The sequence below is a fragment of the Fukomys damarensis genome, unplaced genomic scaffold, assembly GCF_012274545.1.
Source record: "Fukomys damarensis isolate Sample0158 unplaced genomic scaffold, DMR_v1.0_HiC HiC_scaffold_34, whole genome shotgun sequence".
NCBI lineage: Eukaryota > Metazoa > Chordata > Mammalia > Rodentia > Bathyergidae > Fukomys > Fukomys damarensis.
In genome coordinates, this window is record NW_022900946.1 from 12,281,069 (window position 1) to 12,296,811 (window position 15,743).

The window sequence follows — 15,743 nt, forward strand, 5'->3', positions numbered from 1 at the left end:
TCGAGACCTTCGCCCTCCTCCCCTCGGGGTCTCCCACCTTTGATACCAGCAGGATTATCATACAGGAGAGGAAATAGGAGTGCCTGGGAGGTAGCTGGTCAGCAGGAGCCCTTGTGGTGCCTGCTGCTGCTTCCAAACACATCTCTGCTCCTTGGTTTGTTCCCATATCCCCCAGGCCTGATGGGCCTGTTTTCCCTCCACTGGGCCCACATCCCAGTGTGGGATAAGAGTACTGACTTTGGGGTCAGACCCTGGTTCTGCACTTAGAGCCTCAATTAGGCAAAGACTGAATGTCTTTGACTCTCGTCTGAATTTTCTTATTTGGTTTTTCTGTTTGTTTGTTTGTTTGTTTGTTGTTGTTTTGAGACAGGGTCTCACTGTGTAGTTGAGACTGACCTGGAACTCACTATGTAGCCCAGGCTGGTCTCGAACTCCCAGTGATCCTCCTGCCTCAGCCTCCAGAGTGCTGGGATTACAGGTGTGCGCCACCACGCCCAGCTCTGAATTTTCTTATTTGTAAAACTGGGATAACTGGGCCTCCTTACTAGGGAAGTGGTACAAAATAACTGAGTTAAAAAGTGGATATCCCCAGAACACTGCAGATAGGGGTCCCTCTATCAGTGTTACTGTCACCACTACCTTAACCTCACTCCTTCTGGTCTGAGATCAGACTTACACAGAACTGGGAGAAGTCAGGGTGTGGAGGTCAGAGCCACCTTCTCCAGGAAGCCCTCAGGGCCTGCATCACCATCACTGTTGGCATTTTGAATCTACTTTTTTTTCCCCATTAAGTTATTGGTACATTTAAAGAAAGCAGTACCATTCCATTCATCATTGAGATCTTGTACCTTTATATGATATTATCTTGGTTCTTATTTTTCCCCCATGCCCCTGCCCTCCCTTCCCCTGCTTCACCCTTCCCTATTTACAAAGACTTTGTTTCCATGTTTTCCTTTTTCCCATTTTTCTTTTCCCCTGTCCCCTCCCCTTCCCACTTCCCCTGGCATTTTGTATCTGTAAGAGGGTGAGCTGAGTTGTGCCTCTGAGTCAGCCTGATCCAGGTCCATATCCTAGCCGTGTGGCCCCCAGACAAGTCACGCAGCCTCTCCTTCATCAGTGTAACAGGTGATTTCCTCTTGAGAGGTCCCGTGAATCCCAGGTGAGGCTGTAGATGTGCAGTGTTCAGTGAGTAGCCCTTTCCATTGCCACCGACTGTGGACCTTGAGCTCCGAACCGCTGGGAGTTGTTGGTGCTGGTGCCACACTGTGCTTCACCCACCCCCGGCACTGAGGGGCTTTGGTTGTGTTTATTGTCTCTTCCGTTGGTTGAGGAGCTGCCCCCTACCACCCCTGCCTGTCTCCCCATCCGCAGAAGTCCTGGTCCATCAGCACTCAGGCTCCAGGACGAGGCAAGCCAGGGAAGCCCTCGCGTGATTATACAGGGATGTAGAATTCCCAAATCGGCGATTCAAAAACAGGGCAGAACCCCTCTGAGTGGGGCTCGACTGTGCTTTCATGTGGGCAGCCCGCACCTGTCACACCCATCCGAGAAACGCTCCGCTCTCTCCCTCTGCACTGTGGCCCTGCTGGCTGCCCGTCGTCACCTCTGTCCACAGCACGTGCAGCTGCTTGCTGAGGGACTGTCACTTTCCTCGGGTTTGTTCACACCTGTTCTCTGGAAGGTCACACCGCACCTTTTTTCTTTCCTTTCCCTGCCTCCTTCCCTCCCTCCTCCCCACCCCACTTTCTCTTTCTGAGTCACATTTCTCCTTTCTCACTGAGGCAGAATAAACTGAGTATGACTGATGATTTAAGACGCAGTTTTCACTGTTATCGCTGCCAGTGTAAAGATGCATAGCATTTTCGTGAACCTATAGTCATGGGGAATAAAAATAAAATCTGTCCCCATGTTTACACTTCGCAGGCCTGAGTCAGTAACACAACAGCACTCAGGACATCAGTTTTTCACATCAGAAATGTAGTGGATTGCATCCTGATTTCCTGATTGATTTGAAACCAGTTTCTAATATTAGAATATTAAATTATACAGAGATTGTATCCCAGTCCTCTGATTGATTTGAAATGAATTTGAATCAAGGCAGCTTTAAAAATAGCTTTTTTGCATCTTCCTGACTTGGCACTGCAGAGAAATAAATATGAAGCTAATACCACAGAAGCCATCCCCAGGGGATGCAGTGGCTGTCTTTGCTGGGAATCCTTCTGGCAGTCATTTAAGATGTTTGTCATCTCTTTATAGCAGTCCATAATTCAAAAACAATCGATCTATAATATTCAATTAAGGAACCATAGAGGTGTTTCAGCCACAGATGACCAACGAACAGCTAGAATGGAAATTCTGCGCAAGTCCTATAGACTCTAATAGTCACCATTCCACTTTCATGCAAGCCATAATTCATTAATGCATTCCTTACCTCCATCTGGGCATGAATTGATTGATTTCCTATCAGAAGCCAAAGAAAACCAAGGTTGGTAAAACTTCTTGCAAGCCTATGTGCCTGACAAGGATTGTGACAGAGCCTGAATGTCCAGAGCTCAGATTTCACGCTGGTCTGGGTCCCTCCAGCAGGAGGCAGCTGGCTTTGCCCTGATGATTTGTTAATTCATCTCCATTCCCATCCATACCTCCCTGCCACCCGAGTCACTGTTATTCATGCCCAGGCCCAAAACAATAGAACCTGAGTCTCCAATGCCGAGTACACGAGGGAGTGCCCTACCTGCCCTGTTTCCTAGCTTTGAACTTTTGTGCTAGTTGTTCTGTGTCTCTGGGGCTCCATTTTCTCCTCTGTATAATGGACATAACATGAGTCACTGGGGCCTAGATTCATTGGGAGGATTCAGTGCAATGAAAGAAGGAAAGGTCTTCACAGCCTCCATGGCACAGTAAATCTCTTTGTCCTGCCACATCCATGTCCCTCTCTGCCACCATATTGATTCTTACTCAGGTGAGATGAGAGCATGTTTGGGTTCAAAACTCCTGAGCTTTCCAGGGGGCTAGAAACAGAGGTGAGCTCTTACCACCAAATATTCACTAGGTATGTTAGTCAGCCTACCCACTGCAGGGCTACCCAAAATTTAAAGGAAGAGAGGTTGAATTAGGCTCACAGTTTTAGTGGGTTCAGTTCATGGTTGGCTCCAAGGCAGGAACAGCGTGATAGAATAGCATGGTGGAGGAAAGCTGGTCGCCATGGCAGCCAGGAAGCAGCAGGAGAGAATGGAGTTCAGGCGACAAGAATACACCCTTCCAGGTTGTTTCTGCAGTGACCCACCTCTTCTAATCTGACCTTACTTCAAACAGCACATTCAGCTCTGAGTTCATCAGTAGACTAATCCACTGATGAACATAGCACCCCCACAATCCAGTCACCTTCTAAAAGCCTCACCTCTGAACATAGGAGACTTTGAGGGGACGTTATCTAAACTACAACACCAGGCTGACTCTGGTTCTAACTCAGGCAGCATCTCCATTGTTTCCCTCTCAGCGTCTCATCCCTCATGTTCCAAGTGGAAACATTCCCGAGCATCAAGCACGCCACCAGAGTGGGGAAATGGGGTTGCTCAGTTTCCCTGATTTTGACACAGAGTTGGCCTCCTGCCTTATTATTGCTTTGTGATCTTATCGTGGTCTTTATTGATTTCTCATTGTAACAGGAAGTCTTTTACTGGAGGGCAGAAGAGTTTGAACACAACTTATTCACTCATTGGCAATTTATTTCTAAACCTCTTGAGGCATCTTTACTGCTCTAAGAATCCTCATGTGGTCATATTTTCTGTCTTCACACTGCATAATAAATGGGGAGCTAAAGAGAAAGAGGGAGGGTTATGCCTGACTGGACAAGAACCAGTGAGCTCTGCTTTGAAGGTTCCACTGGCCACTGTTGCTCCTATCTCTGCAAATGCCAGTGAAAGTGGCATAAAATTTAAACATAGATGAGTCATTACAGTTGATTACTGTTAATGCAAGCTCGGCTCAAGATTGTTAGACATTCTTTCCAGAACAGTGCATTTTACAAGCATGAACATAAAGACAAATTTAATAGCCATAATATAGCATACAAAAAGTAATAAGAGTGCTAAGTGCTTTCTGTCCTACCCATCACAGCTCCCTGGGCTAAGTCTAAGCTCTCATGGTCCCCACTGGGGCTTAGACACCACAGGCCACGAGGCTCTGAAACCCAGAAGTCTGCAGGAGAAGCAGTGCTTCCCACAGCCCCTCCAGTCTGTGCAGTTGGGCTATTCAGTTTTCCATTTCTGGCAAGGATCGTTGGGCATGCAGCCTGTCAGTTCCAGCTGCAGCTTTTGAACTGCACAGCTCAGGCCCTGGTGTGTCAGCACCTTGCATCCCTGCCTTTTCCTTGGTCCATCTGGCCACCCCTGCCCTTTTCATGTCTCCGTGATGTTTTGTTCGTGACCACCAGATGAACTTATGATCATTGTAAGCATTACTCTGTGGTAATAAAGACACAGAGTGAAGCCCCCTCACTAAGTACCTCCATGGGGCACAAATGTATGTGTATAATCCTCTTATTCATACATTATCTTTATTTTACCAATGCTGGAATCTGTTTTTGGGGGGGTTTTGCAGCTTGCTATTCATACTTAATATGTTCATACTTACTATGTACATTCTAAGAACATACTTAATATTTAGTATTGTGAAATACCATTGCATGTAAATCTACCTTTTCTTTAAATATGTATACAAGCATCCCCCCTTATCTGAAGTAACCTGTAATCAATTACAGTTCAGAAATATTACATGGGAAATTCCAGGAGGAAACAATAAGTTTAAAATTTTGTCCTGAGGGGTCTGATGAAATCTCATGTAGCACCATGCTGGTTCATCCCATCGTGGGTGTGAACCATGCTGCTGGTCACATTCACGGTGTATATTCATTCACCCACGCAGTAGTCACCTGTAGCCTTCTTGGTTACTGGGTCAGCTGCCATGGCGTCACGTACTTCTGTTCCAGTAATGGTGACTTTCTTTAGTAATGGTCCCAGAGTGCAAGACAGGTAATATAAAGGAGGCACCGAGGCATAAAACATGAAGGACACATTTATTCCAGGACTGCGGGGCAGTGCTGTGGGTTTAGTATGATAGTGTGGTGCTGTCCATGGTTACAGCCATCCCCAGGGGGGCGTGTCTTGGAATGTGTCCCCCATGGGTAAGAGGGGCCTGCTGCACTGTAGCCAGTCTCTCCAAACACACAGACACACATACATATCTTAGGTCTTCTTTGAGGCCTTCTGAAGGGGGTGACTGTCAACCAAAATGGTTTTGCTGGGTCAAAACGAATACACAGGAAGATATGAGACATTATGGCCTAACGGCCCTCTTGAAATGAGCTGTGTCTATTTGCACTGCAATGACAAACATGGAAATAGCTGCTTCTCCCCTCCCTTGGCTGTTTTTTTGTTTTTGTTTGTTTGTTTGGTACCAGGATCACACTCGGTTCTAACAGGGAAACCTGAGTCGCTTTCCTCTCCATGCCTAGCTGCATGCTCAGCTGTCAGGGTCATATACCTTCCCTAAGCTGAGTCTCCAGTTCCTGCGGGCACACATGGCGGTCTTATCAAAAGCACTGTTTAAAGTCCCCCCAGTCCTCCTCACCCAAAGCAGATGCCCCAAACATTTTGGACATATTTCCTTTATGCCTTTTTATCTTTTTCTCCTGTTCTCCATTTCCTTCTTTTCCTTTCTCCTTTGTCTTTTTTTTTTTTTTTTTGGAATCATGGAACGAACTCAGGACCTTGTGCTTGCAAGGCGGCAGCAGCACCTCCTTTGTCTTTCTTAACCATCATTGTCAATCTGTCTTCTTTAGCCTCATTCCTCAGGAGGGAACCAGTGAAAATTCTTGAGATCTTGGAACAGAAGAAGGACATTAGGAAAAACAAAGGGTACTGATTATGGACTTGAATTAATATCAACTATCAATATTGATTCATTCATTGTCATAAAATGTACCATCAGATATTCATAAAGGAATACAGGGTTTGAGTATATGTAAATTGTAATTGTTTCTTTTTTTTCTTTATTCGTACATTTTAAGTATATAATACAGTTACATTCATCATTGGGATCCTGTACCTTTGCATGACATATCTTGTTTCTTATTTTTTCCCCACTCCCCTGGCCTCCCTTCACCCCTCCACCCCTCCTTATTTATAAATACTTTGTTTCCATTGTTTTCCTTTTCCCTTCTTACCTTTCCCCTACCTCCCACTTCCTCTAAACCTCTAGATGTTTTTTCCTATTACATAATATCAATTAAACATTTTTATCCTTACTTACACTTTTAGTTTATCATGCCAGAGAAACTATTCGGTATTTACACATGTGTGTCATACTAATTTCATTTAAGAGTATGCCCTCAGTGTGCATCCACTTAGCTATAAATGTCTCTATTTTTTTGTTCTTTATGCCTGAGTAGTACTCCATTTTATTAAAACAAAAAACAAAAAAGAAAACACCACATCTTCTTTATCCAGTCTCCAGCTGATGGGCAATTAGGCTGTTTCCAAGTTTTAGCTGTTACAAACTGTGCTGCTATAAACATGGGTGAGCATATGTTACTGTGGTATGCTTCTTTTAATTCTTTTGGGAAGATAGCTAACAGAGGAATAGCTGGGTCAAATGGGACCTCTAACCCTAGTTGTTTGAGGTATCTCCATATTGATTCCCACAGTGGTTGTACCAGTCTGCACTCCCACCAACAATGGAGAAGGGTTCCCTTCTCCCCACAGCCCTGTCAGCATTTGTTATTGGTTGACTTCTTGATAACAGCCATTCTTTGTGGTGTGGAATAGAATCTCAGTATTGTTTTCATCTGCATCTCTCGAATGACTGGTGATGAACATTTTTTCGTGTTTATTTGCTGCTTTTCTTTGTCTAAGAAAGGTTTGTTCATTTCAGATGCCCATTTTTGAATTAGGTTTATAAATTTGAGGGGGTCTGATTTTTTTGAGTTCTTTATATATTCTGGATAGTAGACCTTTTTTGTTTTGTTTTGTTTTGGTACCGGGGATCGAACTTGGGTCCTTGCGCTTGTGAGGCGGACACCAGAACCACTGAGCTGAATCCCTGGCACTGGATAGTAGACCTGTGTCTGAGGAACAGTAATAAAAAAAATAGCTCCTGTTATTAGACAGTGGTTATTAGGAGCAAGATCTGAGAGCTGGGGTACACTCATGGGTAGTATGCCCTTGCTTCCAGATGCTCTGGTCAGGCAGAGCAAGAAAGTGGGTGTGTCTGTATGCTGGTCTAGTCTGATCGTATCTGTAAATATCCCTGTATATAGCCATCTGCACTGATAATAAACCAAACATGAATTTATACCAATATTGCCAACTGTAATCCATTGACACATAAATCATTTCAGGCCCCTCTCCCTCCCACAATTAATTTTTTTACATCTTTATTGTGCTATAATCCACAAGCCATAAAATTCACCCTCTTAAAGTACAAAATTCAGAGCATTTACTATATTCACAAGATTGAACAGCCATTGCCACTGCCTAATTGTGGTCCCTTCTTACCATTTCACAGATAAACCTCATACTCATTAGCAGTCATTCCCCATTTGCCCGAACTCTAGCAGTAGTAATCTACTTTCAGTCTCTATATATAGAGTCACCTACTAAATGTAGACATTTTGTATAAATGGGATAATGTATTTTATGGCTTTTGGCTGCCTTTATTTAGCAGTGTTTTCAAGGTTTATCCACACTGGATCAGGTAAGAGTATTTAATTCTTTTAAAATGTCCTTCTGTTGTATACATAAATCACATTTTGTTTATCCATCATCAGTTGGTGAACATTTAGTTTGTTTCTACTTTTTAGGCTATTTTGAATACTGTGGCAACAAATATTTATGTACAAGTTTTTGTATAGATGTTTTCATTTCTCTTGAGTACATAAGAGCTGATCACAACTTCGATGTGTATAAATATAAAACTGCCTTACAGTAAAAGCTGTACTGCCATCAGTCCCTCTCAAAATACCCCCACTACACACACTTTGAATACACTTACACTGTAATTCTTGCCACTTTCTGACAGTTGTGGAAGTTTTATTTCATGATGTGCTTTATGAGGTGTGGTCAGGAGTACCGTGGGTGCCGCCGCTGAGTGCTGTCCACCGAAAAGGCAGACTCGTGAGACCAGTGCAGTGCGCCCGCATCCACCTTATTCATTGAACTGGTGCCAGGTGACTTCTGACTCTTCCCCCAAAGTCAGAATGACCACGAGAGGAAAACATTTTGCATCAATTCAAGACAGAGGCAGCCACAACAGCACAGCTAAAGACACTCACGAAGGAGGACTTCCGGAGCTGCTTCAGAAAGAGGCGAGAAGGGTGGGACAGTGTCTGAAGTAAGGAGGAATTTTCTGAGGGGTTAGTGCACTGTAATAATTTTTTTTTTAATTTAGGCAGTCACTGTAGTTTTTTACCATACTCTGTATATAGAGGTATGAAATGTCTGGGTAGCGGAAACTAAGTGTTTAGCATTCTGAGGTACTGCCAGAGTGTGTTCCAGAACAGCTGTACCATTTATATTCCCAGTAGTGCTGGAAGAGGGTTCAGATTTCTCCACAGCCCTGTGAACAAGTTACTTTCCATCTTTTCTATTATAGCATCCTGGTGATGTGAAGTGACCTCTCGTTGTGCTGCTGATTTGCATTTCGCTAATGATTAATGATCTTGAACATCTTTTCCTGTACCTATTGACCCCTTGTTTGTCTTCTTTAGAGAAATGTCTGTTCAGATCCTTCACTATTTATTAATTGGATTGACTTCGTAGCATTGAGTATTTAAGGATTTTTATAGATTGTCTGAGTATTAGAAGCTTATCAGATAGACAATTTGCAAATATTTTCTCCTATTCTTTGGTTCTCTTTTTTTAATAATGTCTTTTGAAACACAGAACTTTTTAATTTTGATTAAGTCCAATTTATCTAGTTTTAGTTTGGTTGCCTATGCATATTTTGAATAAACATGATGATTACATATTTTTCAAGTGAAGTACCCAGTAATCTAGTACTTTTTTCTACCAAACGTGAGAGTAACTTTTATACACTTTGATTTTTCATTGAACTTTCCATCTTGACATTGTAGAGTTTGCTTCACTTTTAACATCAAAAAATAGAAAATAATAAAAGCAATCAGTAGTTAATTCAATTTATTAGAATATTTTATCAGTGTTAGCTCATGATTGTGGGTTTTTTATTTTTGGTTTTGTTTTTTGTTTTGTACCAGGGATCGAACTCGGGACCTTGTGTTTGCAAGGCAGGCAGTGGAACCACTGAGCTAAATCCCTAGCCCATGATTTTGTTTAATATTTCATCTTTTCTGTTTAAATGTATTTTTAATAGTTCTTTTTAGTGAAAATTATGGAGTGTTCTTAGTCTCTATATTTCTAAATACAGCCCAGACTGGTCTTGAACTCACAGTGATCCTCCTGCCTCAGCCCCCTGAGTGCTGGGATTACAGGCATGCAACATGTCTGTATTTTGCTCTGAAATTTAAATGACAGTTTAGGTGTAAACTTTTAGGGTCATAGTTATTTATCCTCAAGATTTTGAAGGTGTTACTCTGATTCTGTCTTGCTGGGATGCCTGCTCTCTGTCTAATTGTGGATCCTTTGTAATGTTTTTACCAGTCTTTTTGAAGGTTTTTCTCTTTCTCTTTGATGTACCACTTCATTATGTAACAGTGTGGGATAAGTTTTGTTTCCTACTTAGTGCTTTTTATCTGAAGACCTTCTTTCTTTTTTGAAAAAGTCTCCATTATTCACTCTTCAAATTATTTTCACTGCTGTTTTTTTCTTTCTTTTCTCGCTGCTTAAACATCTGCTGATACTTCATCTGTCCCCTGGGCTCTTTGAACTGTGTGTTCGTATTGCCTGTATCTGGGTCTCTGTGTTGTCTTTAGATTCATTTTCTTGATTCTTTCTATAAATTTACCAATTTTTTCTTTAACTAGTGTTCAGTCTAGAATTTATTCCATTTATTGAGGGGTTTTTAATTTTAAATTTTAACAGGTTTATCTTTTATAAGCACTAATTATCATTGTCTCTTCTCATGCATTATATGCCTGTTTTGTTTCATAACATCTTTTTGTGAACACTAATCTTTTATTTAAGGACTCTTATATTTTAAATACTTGTCAAGCAGTTCTGTGTAATTTCAGCTTTCCCATTTCAAGGACAAAATATCCAACACCTGCAACTTAAAGGAGGTGAGGTTTGCTTTGGCTCATGGTTTCCAGAGAATGCATTCCGTAGTCAGTTAGCTCTAAGGCAGAAATGGCACGGGGGAAGGAAAGCTGCTCACCTCATGGCAGCCAGCAGGCAGAGTGACATGACAGCCAGGGGCAAGAATGCATCCTTATGAGTCATGTTTCGAGCCAGGCCCCACTTCGTAACAGCACATTTAGTCATGAACTCATGAATGGATTAATCCGGTGGTGAGTATATAACCCCCATGATTCAGTCACCTTCCAAAATGCCCACCTCTCCACATACAAAACTTTTTGGGGGGGTATTCTATATCTGAACGGTAACATGGATTAAATGTGAGTTCCTGAGGGAAGAATTTGTGGGCTGTGTTAGTATGAGTTCTTTGTGGGTGATTGATAGAATTTTTATTGCAGACAATTTGAGAAATAGTCATTTCATATTTGTTTTTCTCTCACTCTTTCTCTCTTGACAAACTTCTCCCTGCCCAGTACCTTTGGTTGCCTCCATCCATATCCTTGTGTCCGAGGACTTGGCCTCATAGTAGTAGTTTAGAGCCCCACAGTAACCTCAGGAAAATGTGTGTGAGATCCTAAGTGTGAGCCTGTGTCTGTCCTTCCTTCTAGATTGTCACAAGCCCCAGCCCAGTGATATACCAGAGGCACCTTCCAGTAGTTCATTAGAACCACTGTTAATTCTGTATATGTTCATATGCGTCCTCATATATGCTAAGCATATGCTCTACCACTGAGCTACACCCTAGCCCCATAATTATTAGATTTTAAGAAATTTTATGAAGTGATTGTTAAAAAGATGTTATTTTTAAAAATTAAATCATAGAAATTCTCCATCAAATTACATTTAGCCTTCTGTACTTAACCATCAGCAGATGAAAAAATATTTTTAATAAAAATTGCATCTATACTGAACGTGTACAGACTAATTTTTTCTCGTCATTATCCCCTAAACAGTACAGTAAAACAGCTATTTGCATAGTATTGGGTATAATACGTATCCTGAACATTATTTACAAGATACAGGAGGATGTGTGTAGGTCACATGCAAATACTATGCCAGTCTGCAGTCTTTAGGGGCTTCACTCCAGCAATATTTTGATCCCACTCGTAACTTCACTTTTCTCTTTTCTTTCTGTCCCATAGACCTATTTATTTTGATGTTGGGCGTACTTACATCCTTTAGTTTTCTTACATTTTATCTCTTAGGGCTCCAGGTATGGAGCAGCAGACAGACGTTAAATGTGGACATACTCTGCTGTCTTAATTAGAACACCATAAGCTTTGTTTATTGACTTATTTTATTTATTTGCAGTATTTTCCCGAGACAGTAGCTGACTCCCACAGTGTAAAGGAGGAAAAGTTTTATGTGAGCTCACAGTTGGTAGAGCTGTCAGTCCTAGTAACATGGCTTGAAGGCAGAGTGGCATGGCAGAGGAGAAGCAGAAAGTATGAAGACAGGAGTGGGAAGGAGACAGGCCCTTCAGGAACACACTTCCAGGCCCAGTGACCCACCTCTTCAGACCAGACCCTCCGTCCTAAGAGCAAGTCAGCTCTATGCCCTCACAGTCCAGTCACCTTCCTGAAGCCCCAGCTTATGAGCGTGTGAGGCTTTGGGGAACACTTTAATCCAAACCATAGCAGGATTGAACCCAGGGCCTCATAAATGCTGGGCAAGCTCTCTACCACCGAGCTGTGCCCATAAACATTACTTTTTGTACATGTGTAGCTTCCATCATGTAGCTGTTTATGCAGCCTCACGATGCTTTCTTCATTCTCCTTTATCTCTTCCAAAGTCCCTTGCTGTTCTTAGAGAGAGCGTGGGAGGCCTAGATGACCCCCACACTAATGTCTTTTTCCCTTCCCTGCAGGTGTCAGAGCTGTGTTCTCAGGCCATTACCACAGGAATGCTGGGGGCACCTACCAGAACCTGGACATGGTGGTGTCGTCTGCCATTGGGTGCCAGTTGGGCAAAGACACGCACGGGCTCCGTGTCGTGGTTGTCACTGCTGAGAAAATCACTCATCGGTACTACAGTCTAGATGAGCTAAGGAGGGAGGGAATAGAAGAGGACCTGATGAAGCTGATGAAGGAGGAATGAGTGCCCTTCGCAACCTGTCCACTTTCCACTTCCAGTTTTTTATTTTGCCAGAAACAGCAGCAGCACGCAGCCCTTTGTTGAAATGTAAGTGTAGACCAAGCAGTTCTGTGAATTTACATCATTTTGCATAAATCATATCCTAAATTATATTCACAATAGAACTGCCACACAGAAAGCCTGGAATAATTTTCTAATTATTATGATATTAGACTATCTCTGCATGAGTGTTTGCGAAAATTCTAATGGTGCATTTCTCAACTCTGCTCTTAAATTAGATTCTTTCTGGCAGCATATGATCAATGCCTACCTATCAGCCTCAGTCCCAGCTTGATATCCAAGTGTGATCTTTGATAATTCGTTGAACAAACTGCATCTGATTAGATCAAATTGTGGTCATGACTCCCAAAATGTTAACAAAACAAAGGCCATCTCCTTTCCCTTTTACCAAAATAAACAGGCGCCTCTCTCCCTTACCTGAGCCACATAGACCTATTTTAGCAAAGATCCAGGTAGCCGCCATTTGCTGTTAAGTTCTGAAGTGTCAGTTATTGCTAATGCTGGGAGCAGAATCCACGATACAACTCAGAATTTGAATTTGCCTTCCTGTCAACCACAGAAGTTACCCTTGCACACAAATTGGCTGTTTATGAAAATCTCACCCAGAAGACTGGAACCAAGGCCATGAGATGTGGTGTGGAAAGTCACTCTGCAGCCCATTTTGTTCATCCGCATTTTCTGGTCCTAGGACCAATCAGTGGCTGGGCTTCTTGTGGGGTCGGAATGCCCTTTCGTTTGCCAGCCTCAAAACCGCATCAGCTTCAACAAAAAAGTGGGAATTAATGCAGATTCTTCAATGAAAACAGCAGATTCTGGTGGGACCAAAACTGAGTTTCACCCACACTAACCTGACCCCAAATGTGGTCAAATGGATGAGTACAGTATCCCTTGGCAGAACAGCACCAGTTATTTAGAGCCGGCATTGTTTCCATCTAATAAATACACTTTGCTGCATCTCTCAGCTGCTCCTGGCCATGATGTGCTTTTATACATGTAGTTTGCATGCTTTCTTGCATGTTTCTTTTATGAGGATTGAACGCAGGGAGTAATGACCTACATCCCCACCCCTTTTACTTGACAAGGTCTTACTAGTTACCCAGGATGGCCTCGGACTTACACTTCTCCCACCTCAGCCTCCCAAGTAACTGGGATTACAGACTGCACCACCATAGGCAGGCAATTCATGTAGTCTTTTTCATGGATCATCCTGGTAAATAAGTTACTAGGCACTCCAAAATCTGGCAGGGAAATTTTGCAGTATTATGCAATAATATTCACTAAGCCTAAAGCAACTTTTTAAAACTGACTGGTTACAAATGAACTGCAAAATCCGTTACGTTATAAAGCTTTCTTGTTAAAGAGTTTTAATGTAGCAAAACCATGGGAAACTAAATAGATAATTGGATATGTAAATTCATAAGGAGCAAAAGACAAGGAGTTAATTATACTACAGATTGGTGACACACCGTTGTTCATTGTTGTATACAAAATAAATAAATAAAAACTTTCCAAACTAGAATGCCTTTGTGGTGCTTTGCTGCGATCTTGTTTTGAATTCATTTTTTCTTTACAGCAGGTTTGGATATAAGAGGTCAAAGGGGCGTGACTGATGAGCCACTGGAGAGGTGGAAGGTGTTGACACTGGAACCATGAGCACATGGGCTCTGACTGCAACGGGGCCTCTCAAGAGGGAAATGGGAAGAGTTTAATCAGAGGACCAAAGAAGGTGCTGTCTGTCATGTTCAGTGCACAGAACTGGGGAAGAACATATGATAATGAAAAGTAATGGGAATTAAACTAAGTAAATCCTTTTCTCACAAAATCCTAGCAAGTCAAAGAATTGATTTGAAATGCCCCAGGAATATGTTAAGAAAAAGGATTCCGGGCCTCTCGGAGCTATTTGGCTCCGGGAGTGCTGTCTGGCCAGACTAATAACGGTCTGTTTTCCAATTAGTCCCGTGTGTTCCTTCCTGGGTGATTCTTGCTGCTTGGCAAGCTCCTGGAGCAATCGCTGAACTATAGGTCCCAGCATTGTGGAGGCCCTTTTGGCTGTTCACGGCTCCCAGAAGTAAGACCCTGGGTCTTGCGCCCGGAGCCTTTGTTGGGCTATAGGACTCAGCATCGTGGAGGCCTTTTGGCTGTTCACGCTCCGGAGTGGAAGTGAGATTTTAGGTCTTACATTTTGGAGGCCCCAGCAAGATCCCCAGGTGGGAACTGTAAATCCAGCCAAGACTTCTCTGTAGCAGGATCCAGCAGGAGATTCTCGGATATAGACCTTTGAAAAGCCTCCGGAGGTAAGCTTTGGGCCGGTTGCAACCGTTTGTTGTCAGGATCGAGGTTAGTTAGAAATTTTAACTATTTGATAAATGTATCTTTGTTTCAATTTGAATTAAGTTTAATTGGTGTGCTTAAAACCCTTCTTGTGCATTGCAAATTCTTGAATTACAATTATAGGGTTAACTTGCTCTTTCCTGTACTCTGTTGATAAAAACTCAAGGTTAATACTGTTGTATAGGTAGCCAGTCAAATTTTAAGATGTAACAATCTGAGGACAGAAAAAAGAACACTTTAAAATTTTAACATCTGAAGTTTGTTATAGAAGGTTCATAGTAAATGAGACAGAAGAAGATATTAGGAAAGCTATGGGTAAAAGAGATATACTTTTGATATGAAAGGATTTTGTATGTTTGTCTTGTTAGAAAGAGATAAAGATATACAAGACCAGGAGGTCTAAGTATGTAGAGAAGGTGTATGGAAATGATTTGTGTATGTTTGCTTGTTGGTTTCAAGTTTGTTATAGAAGGTTTACTTTTACATTAACAAAGAGCTTTCATTCCTTTTGATTCTAATTCTACAAGAGATTTCTGTTAATCTGCAAAAGTTTTGACTAGTCTTCACTAAAAGAGGTTTTAGGGCTGGGGATTTATTTAGCTCAATGGTGCTGCCACCTGCCTTACAAGCACAAGAACCCAAGTTCAATCCCCAGTTCAGTTCCAAAAACAAAGAAAAATAAGAAAGACTTTATAATTCAATTGGCCAAATACATGTGAGTGTATTATGGTTTCATAAATGGTCTTATGTGTTTGTCTGTGCCCAATTGTTTGAAAAGTTTGTCCAATTATATTTTCATTGAAATGACATCAAGGATTAAATAATTCGTTAATTTCTATAATTTGGTTTTATAAGTTAAAATTCTGTCAAGATAATTAAATATAAACTCTTAGGTTTGGATAGACTCCTGTTAATGGTAAAAAGGACAGCTGCTCAGAAAAATTTATTCAGGTCTTCATTCACTAATGGCCTTCTGAGAAGATACCC

At 41.9% G+C, this 15,743-nt stretch overlaps 1 protein-coding gene across 7 annotated transcripts in view; it reads left to right on the forward strand.

The window, feature by feature from the left end:
* Cpped1 (calcineurin like phosphoesterase domain containing 1) overlaps nucleotides 1-14,826 on the forward strand; it is a 121,802-nt gene extending 106,976 nt beyond the window's left edge. For 5 of the 7 annotated variants that reach the window (XM_010610010.3, XM_010610012.2, XM_010610015.2 and 2 more), the window contains one exon: nucleotides 12,139-12,656. In XM_010610010.3, the coding sequence (XP_010608312.1) occupies nucleotides 12,139-12,368 (230 nt within the window). In that variant the 3' untranslated portion in view covers nucleotides 12,369-12,656. Of the gene's footprint in view, nucleotides 1-12,138; nucleotides 12,657-13,998 lie in introns of those variants that run through there. The other 2 variants (XR_777480.3, XR_777481.3) reach the window with 2 other exon arrangements.
* The last annotated feature ends 917 nt before the right edge of the window (nucleotides 14,827-15,743 follow it).